We start from the raw sequence: 8,830 nt of genomic DNA, 5'->3' as shown, positions 1-8,830 counted from the left end.
ATTATACATATACATGTTGACACTTGCAGGTCAGGGCAATACAACTCAATGACATCCTTGAAGCAGACAGATGCTCCTTCAATGTCCAGACTTGCTTGATTATTATTAAAGCCACAATTAAAGGGAATGGACGGCCTCAACAATGACAGGCCGGACCACTAAGGAGGTCCGGCCAGGCTTGTTGTCATAACGGGCACAAAGAAGAAAAGGCTGACTGAGGCAGTGAGGATTCTGTGAGCAGAGATGAACTACAGGACCCCCAGAGTCCAATCTGCCCCCTCTGGGCCATCCAAAGCCTCAAAATGCTTTATTGCAGTTAGCATGATGAATTTTGATTTTGTGAGTTGAAAAACAAATAGTTGGTTTTGTAATTAGTTGCCTTCAGAGTTCCTTTTATTGAACTGAGGGGGACGTGATGCAGCTGCATCAGGTTTATCTTCACCTTTGAGAGTTTTAGATTTAATCATCCGAGTCAATTTTAATCCGTCTTTCTTCCCTTTGAGTGTTTGTGCGAGCTAATCTTCAAACCAATAAAAGGACACGTCAAACAGGAAGTAGAGTTTAGAGATTAAAATGAGTTTATTCATGATCCTGAGCTCAGACATTTCATTCACTCAGTTCAATAATAAAGTATTTACAATAGTTAAAAACTTAAATTACACTCATAGCTACACCTTAAGTTACAGGAGACCAGAACCAGTCGAGTCCTGCAGACACGAGCCCTCGAGTCAAACAACCTTCAGTTTAAAAAAAAAAAATGTCCTCAGAACGAGGGTTAAAAAACAAAAACATTTAAAAAGGAGCTGTGCTGTTAGTGCTGCTTGTTGTCGGCCAATCAGAGAGCCCGGTTGTCCCAGATCTCCGACGCCTTGCTGCTCTCCAGCTGCTGCAGGTGCAGTGCGAGCGGCAGCAGCAGGTCGCTCAGGTGCTGGCTGGAGAAGGTGAAGGCGTTGTGGGCGGTGGCCTCGGCTGGTGGAGTTAGAAGCGGGGAGGTGGACGGAGGGGAGGAGGAGGTCGAGGAATTAGGCGAGGTGGAGGTGAAGGGGGAGTTGGGGGAAGGTAAACCTGAGCTGCTTGGGTAAGGCGGCGTTGTCGACTCTGAGTTTTTCATCTTGCTGGGGAGGCCGTGCTGGAAGCGGCAGCGCGTCCCGTACAGGCAGAAGCCGAACGAGCTGAAGGTGCGGCACAGGGCGCCACGCGGCTTCCACTCCTTCGTCTGTGGAGGTGGGTGTGGCTGAGGGCTGGGAAGAGGCGGAGTCTTCTCCTCGACATCATCAGGGGAGTCCACGCTGCCACCCTCAACGTGCAGGAAGTTACAGCGGGTACCAAACGGGCAGACGCCGAAGGAGCGGAAGGTGCGGCAGGGGACGTTCCTGCGGCGGCGGACGGCAGGGCGCTGCTCTGTGGCGCTGTGCACAAACAGGCAGCGGTTGCCATAGTAACAGTAGCCGGTGGTGTGATAGCTGCGGCACAGCTCCGTCTTGTACTTGGGGTGGCGGAAGGGGACGTGGAGCTCGTGGAGGCCGTGGGCAAACTGGCAGCGCTCTGCGTACTTGCAGAAGCCGGTGGCGGAGTAGCTGGTGCAGAGCTCCGTCTTGTAACGGGTGGAGAAGAGCCACGGCATGAGCGGGGGGGAGGACGACTCCACCAGGGGGAGCAGGGCCTTCGCCAGGGAGAGACCGCCTCCTACGTCGCCATCAGACTCCTCGCTGGAGAGGAGGTTGTCCACCAGCTCCTCGTCCTGATAGGAGGGCAGGAACAAGTCGTCGCTGCTTGTCTGCAGATAAAAGAAATAAAACAGTCAACATCGGCGCCATTTTTTAACAGCAGTAACTTTAAACTAGTTTTAACAAATGTTATTTTCACTACTTCCTGTTCATCAGAAAGTATCCAGTGAAGCTTTAGGCATTAAATCTAAGCTAGCTGATGTTCAACGGCTACATTAGCATTCAACCACTTAGCCTGCTAGCATCAGTTTATTGCTTAATTTTTTTAAAAAGTTAAAATTTGTTCCAGTGATCACTACATCACTGGTTGAGCGGTAGCTTCAGCCTTCCAGGTTACTAGTCGTGAACATGTGACTGCGCCCATATTGATTAGCAACTTGAACCGAAAAGGTAAAAATACTTTAATATGAGGTAATTAGTGAAGTTTTAATTGATTAGCTGAGGTAAAAGTTTAGCCTCTAACTAGCTAACATTAATTGCTAACGCCTTTCAGCATAAACGTGAAATTATCAGCCAGACGCTTTAATGCTAACGTTAGCACTCAAGCAGTGATGTTGAAAAACGTCACATTAGCTAGATGTGGTTGAACGCTAGATGCCCAACATCTCAACTTTACACGGTTGTCTTTTGAGTTATTGGGTTGTCAGGATGTGGTCATCATTACACAAGAATATTTTTACTTCCTTTCAGAATAGAAGACACCACAGTCATGCTAATTGTCACCACACTGCCAAAACTTAAACCCATTAGCTCACTTGAAAGTTAGCTTGAGCTAAACAGTATACTTTTTTTTTTTTTAAGCCCCAATAGTCTATGTAATACACATTAAAAAAGGATTTAAGCCAAATTTAGTCCTTATCTTTTAAATTAAATAATAACAGAAACAAACTAGAAAATAAAGTTTCAACAATTAGCTGAATGTTTTAAAAGTGTAAGTTAATTTCATGTTAAATAACTCTGAATTGTTTTAATTAATATAGTCAGGGTTTGGTTTTATTATGAGTTTGAATAAAAAGTTGTTCAGTGTGTGTGAGTTGAGTTAACCTCCTTAATGCCAGAGAAGAGGAAATAAAGTTATCCAGATTTACCATAAAACTTCTAATAAGATCCCGGCTTTTATTTAGGCTACTACAGGCCTTTAATCACATTCAAACTAAACCGGTGCACAGCAAAGAGGAAAGAGTATGACAATAGTAAATTTAAATAAACTAAATTAATTGCCAACGTGATGTTACTTTGTAAAGCTGCTTCATGGCTTTTGTTAACATGTTGTAGCTCACTTTAGTTTTATGTGTTGCTGTTTTTTCCCCTGATTTATCCACCAAGTGTTTCCACACTGAATGCACAGAGGCCTCTGAGCAACACCACGCCAGTGAAAGAGACTGGGCCTTACATTGTGGTGAGATTTTATTCAAGGTTCTCCGGTAATTAAATCATTTAGTTTTTAAACAAATTGAAGTTAATCGACCTTTAAAGAACATGTGACGACCTCTAAAGTTGTATTTTTGTAAGGAAAGCTCAGAGAGAAGGACAGTTTGAAGTAGAGACTCACCTCCAGCATGTCTGCACACAGGTGTGGTGGTCGTTAGAGATGATCGTGGAGGTGAACCGCGCGGCTCAGGAGTTTACCTGTGGAAGGGTGAGATGGTTTGATGGTTATGGACCCGCTGACCTGCTGGAATCACACAGACACACACACACACACACTGAATCACTTTGTCTTTTAACCCTCGCGCCCTCCTCTTCAAACGAGCCTCAGGTGTGCGCGAGAGCTACGTCACAGGTATGTCCACAACCACCAATCAGGTCCAGGTGCGGCGGCTACAGCGTACAGGTATTTACATTAGACTAAATGAAGTGTTGTAGGCTGTCACTATGTTTTTATAATCATCTTCTGTCGTTGAATAAAGTCATTAAAACGTGAAGGACTACTTTCTGTCGGCGCGCGGATGTTTCTCCTCCGCGGGGCTCAATCCACATCCTTAAAGGAGAGCTGCTCTGCTCATTAAAGGTGTGTGGACATTTACACCTCAGGCTGAGCATTAAACAAACGTAATTAAAAACCGTCTGAGCACAAACACACAGATATGAGATCTTTGAGAGCAGGAAGTCCGGACTGTTTTATTTTTTATATAGCCAACTGAGCACATGTATTCTTCTTAATGGAAACAACAGAAGAGAAGAAGGATAAAGATAAGATAAAGATAAACTTTATTGATCCCCCATTTTTGACATTTTTTCATTACAACAGCTCAAGAAAACAGGAAACAGGAATATAATTATTAAAAATAACAAGAAGTTAAAAATCAAACATATGGATCAGTGTTATTGTTGGAACAAGACACATTTATCTTTATGTAACTTTCATGTGAAGGGATTTATGTCACTGATTTTTAGTTTTTCATGTTTTCATAATTCAGAAAAAGATTCCTGAAGCTTTCACACCAATAAAACATTTCAATTGAATCATGATGGGGTCATTTATTTATCAATGAAATACAACATCGGTCAAATCATGGACACGCCAGGCAAACCTCATTAACTAGAAGACGGATGATCCCTCTTTTAAAGTTATTTTTTTAATATCTGACTTTTCAAAGAGTGTTTGTTGTTTAAGTTCGACAACAACAACAAGATTTGAAGCATTAAAAAATAAAATCTCTACCGAAGCCCTAAGTGGACACACATCTGCACATTTGCTTCCTGTCAAATTCACTTTCAATTTCAGCAATGACCGAGTATGGAGGATTAGAGCCCGTTAAAGAAAAAAAAATCGTACATTTCCAGATTAATGTTGTTTTAGTTTTATCAGAAGAGCAGCCGCCTGCTCGAATATGACAAACGTGGAGCGTCTTGTGATGTTATAGGCTACTTTAGTAAAGGTTTCACAAATAAGGAAATAGGCTACTTCCTTGTGTAGTCTGTAAAAAACAGTTTGACACAAATATCCGATAGTTGTGTTGGGGCTTTAAGATGTGAAACTGGGCTACACATGTTTTTGGAACATCAGCATCACATGGTCATTAAATATCAGGACCCTGAAAAGATACTGCAGGAAACTAACTGTGGCTTTCTGAAGAAAGAACCACACTGACTCGGAAAAGACTTTCAGATTCACACAACTTTATTTATCCCAGGAGGGCATTTCAGTTTCACAGCCATCGAGCCGTTGAAAGAAGCAAAGACATCATAAAGGAAACAAACAGAGTCACAGCAGCATCCACTTACATTCACATGTCAGGAACATTCAATTCAACAGGTCGACCAATGAAAAGCCAGAGCTAGCAATCTAGAATTTCATAAATACAATAAATCTAATAAATAGACACATAAAAAGAATGGACCTCACAGGGAGTGGTGTAGTGGTGCCTGAAGAAGTGCGTATACTCTGAATTTTTACCCAAAATGTTTCTTTTATCCACCAAAGGATAAAAGTCCTCTGTTAAAAACAATGGCTTTTAAGACAGATTAGAGACGATTAAAGACAGAGTAGAGAGGCTCATCCCTTCACCATCCTCAGAAAAAAATGACAGCATACTATAAACTATTGTTAATAAATCAATGGTGTGAATCAGAGGATATTTAGAAGTGGGTTTACTCTATAGAAACTGAAAAATAAGTGGGTGTTCAACATTCAACAGCCTGATAGCTGAAGGGATAAAAGAGGTAGAGTATTTGTTATTAGTTCTCCTTGGAGGAGCAAGATAACTCTTTAAGGGTTCTCCTGTCCTCATTTTCATGTATACAGATGGATGGCTGCTCTTTTGATAGGCGACAACACTTCAGAATAATTATCTACATAGCCTAATTTAAATTGATTTACGAGTTTAATCTTGACATTTTAGATGTTTCTTTCTTAAAGATGACCCTAATACCCCGTCGTAACCGAGAACTTCCACCAGTTAACGTGAGCACATTGTGTGTAAGCTCCCTTATTGCCGCAAACCAGAACCAAACGCAGAACACACAACATACTCACGGGTTTTTTTCCATGAGCCTGAAACCAAACAGCCTGTTGACAATCCAAAAGGACTGATTTTATTTTTTAACATCATTCACCAGAAACACAAGTAGTATATGAACTGGATGCAGCGTTCAGAGCGCACAGTTTTGAGGTACACACAAATATTTGCAGGTTTGTAGTGACCCTGTGTCTCCTCTGAAGAAGTGTGCTGCTGTCTGCAGAGAGAGGAGTCTCCCTCATGTGAGTTTGCATCTCCTGATTCACGGCCCGTTGCTTTTTCCACAACATCACTGTCTTCATTTACAGAGGTAAAGAGTGAATGCAAAGGTGAAGTTACACTGAGAGCGCCCTCTGCTGGACCAAACTGCAAACTACTTCAGGCAGCCTGATAGGATGATAGACTGAATATTTTTAACTTGAACAGCAAGCCTCCTGACAAAAGGAACAAACATGTAGCCCTCTTTGTATTTACAGCTTCTTTTACAGCATTGTCATCAGAGAGTTGATCAAAGATTCATGTCATATAAATTAAAACGTGTTGGTTTTTTCCAGAGTTCAGTTGAGCAGACAGAGAGCAGAGTCTCCTGTACCCAGCTGTCTGTCTCTGAAGAGTCATCAGTCCAAAGAAGAACCTGAAAACTTCAGAAATGAACCTTGACCCTCAGACACAAAGTAAGAAAACTTACCAACTCATTACACTTCAGATTTCATTTTTACTCAGATTAATCTGCTAGCTTAAACTTTCTGATTTAAAGAGAAATCATTTGATCATTTATAAAACTCCTCCTCACTGTTCCTGTCGTCCATATTTCCTGTTTGTCAGACGTCGTAGTATTTGTCCAGTGTGTCACGTTCATCAGAGAAACATAGGAGGTGGACCTAACTGCAGAAATCAAGAAGACTTCATTCCCTCATTTTGATCGCCCTGATTGTGTCGTTAGTCTCACCTCTTTCTGATTACCAGTTAGTTTACAACATGTTCAAAAACGATATAAAACGGGCTTCAATAAGAGGGATATGCAGGGTTTTTATCTTTTCTGTGCATCCTGTTCAACAAACAGCTGCACATGAAGAACAAGCTGCAGTCTGTTTTCATTCTGTGTCCTTCATTCAACAAGAAGTCGTTCACTTGAACCCACTGAGTGAGTTTCCTTTAAGTCAAAGAAAAGACTTTGTCAGCTTCTATTCACCAGAGATTCTTTACTAAATGTTAACATCGCTAGAGTTCAAACATTTGAACCTTTAGAGATAAAACTCAGAGTGTTCAGACTGAGAGAGAAGTTAAGAAAGTTATCTCACACACACACACACACACACACAGACACACACACAGACACACACACACAGACACAGACACACACACACACACACACACACACACACAGACAAACACACACACAGACACACACACACACACACACACACACACACACACACACAGAGAAACACACACACACACACACACACACACACACAGACACACACACACAAAGACACACACACACACACACACACACACACACACACAGACACACACACACACAGACACACACACACACACACACACACACACACAGACACACACACACAGACACACACACACACACACACACACAGACACACACACACACACACAGACACACACACACACACACACACACACACACAGACACACACACACACACACACAGACACACAGACACCAGACACACACACACACACACACACACACACACACAGACACACACACACACACACACACACACACACACAGACACACAGACACACACACACACACACAGACACACACACACACAGACAAACACACACACACAGACACACACACACACACACACAGAGAAACACACACACACACACAGAGACACACACACACACACACAGAAACACACACACACACACACACAGACACACACACACACACACACACACACACAGACACACAGACACACACACACACACACACACACACACACAGACACACAGACACACAGACACACACACACACACACACACACACACACACACACACACACACACACACACAGACACCAGACATCACTAGTGAAAACAAGCTCTGAGAATGTTTCGGCGGTAGATTAGAAAACTCTGGTAGCTGTGCGATTAAACGCGATTGCGAAGCTTTTTCTACTTCAAACTATTTTAAAAACACAATTTAGTATCGGGTTTTGATTTACAAAGGACACAGGAGGGTAAAAGAAGAGCTCTGTGTGTTTGGACTGAAACTAGAGAGGATTAAAGTGGTGAATTGTGGGACCTCTGTCATGTTCTTGCTGGCTTTAAGGCAGCGATCTCTCCGTGACAGAAGAGAAGTCTGTTAACAGATTCTTCACACATTCAATCACTAACGTATTAACAATGTTTCAACTGTCATATAAATATGTTGGTGAAAATGTCTCTAAATGAAGGAACACTACACCAAATCCTCTTACTGAAAAATAAATGTCAAAATAAAAAGTTTGCTAGCTCGATATAACACCTCGTCTCGCCCCACTCATCATTATTTACACTCACGTATGAATACAAAAGGTTTTAATATCATCCAGGTGACTTTACATGTGTTATTCTTTTCTAAATCAGCTGATAACTCAGAGTTTATGTCCCCTTTTCTCTAAAATAAAGGTCTGTAACCACTCCATTACAGCTATGAACACTGTTAGAAACTATTACAAATAAATATTATTTAAAAATAAAGATCCCTCTCGGGTAACACGGTTAATAATGACTCATCAGGTGTTTAAAGTCAGTTTCCTCTGATGACTCGTTTGAGCAGTTTGACGGAGAGAGATTGAACAGACACTCACATACATGGTTAATTTTATACCATTATGATGCCGATCTCTGTTCAGAAATGTCATATTTTAAATGTTTACATCACTGCTCATCAGAGTTAGGCTCATACTTGCGGTTTTGAAAGTATGGTTTTCATTTTTGACTTTAAATCGGTAATGACCCCAGTTTGTCCATTAACCACCATTCATTCAGATGGAATGATTTCACCCAGAAAGGGGCGGGGCCGGCATCGTTTGGGCAAAGTACCCGGATGGGTTGCTCTCATGACTCCATGAATATGAAGCCAGCTGATTTCCTGTAAATGGAG

General features: G+C 41.9%; 1 protein-coding gene across 1 annotated transcript; it reads right to left on the bottom strand.

Moving 5' to 3' along the window:
• Window positions 1–555: 555 nt before the first annotated feature.
• On the bottom strand, window positions 556–3,465 carry cth1 (cysteine three histidine 1). Its single transcript, XM_061031787.1, has 2 exons — window positions 3,280–3,465; window positions 556–1,777 (listed from the first exon to the last, which is right to left on the bottom strand). Exons 1-2 carry the CDS (start codon window positions 3,286–3,288, stop codon window positions 836–838), a joined length of 951 nt encoding a protein of 316 aa, XP_060887770.1. The 5' UTR covers window positions 3,289–3,465; the 3' UTR covers window positions 556–835.
• Between the last annotated feature and the right edge of the window lie 5,365 nt (window positions 3,466–8,830).

The sequence above is a fragment of the Labrus mixtus genome, chromosome 23 (assembly GCF_963584025.1).
Source record: "Labrus mixtus chromosome 23, fLabMix1.1, whole genome shotgun sequence".
NCBI classification, from domain to species: Eukaryota; Metazoa; Chordata; class Actinopteri; order Labriformes; family Labridae; genus Labrus; species Labrus mixtus.
Note: the sequence above shows the minus strand (reverse complement) of the source record. Positions and strands in the feature narration are given on the sequence as shown.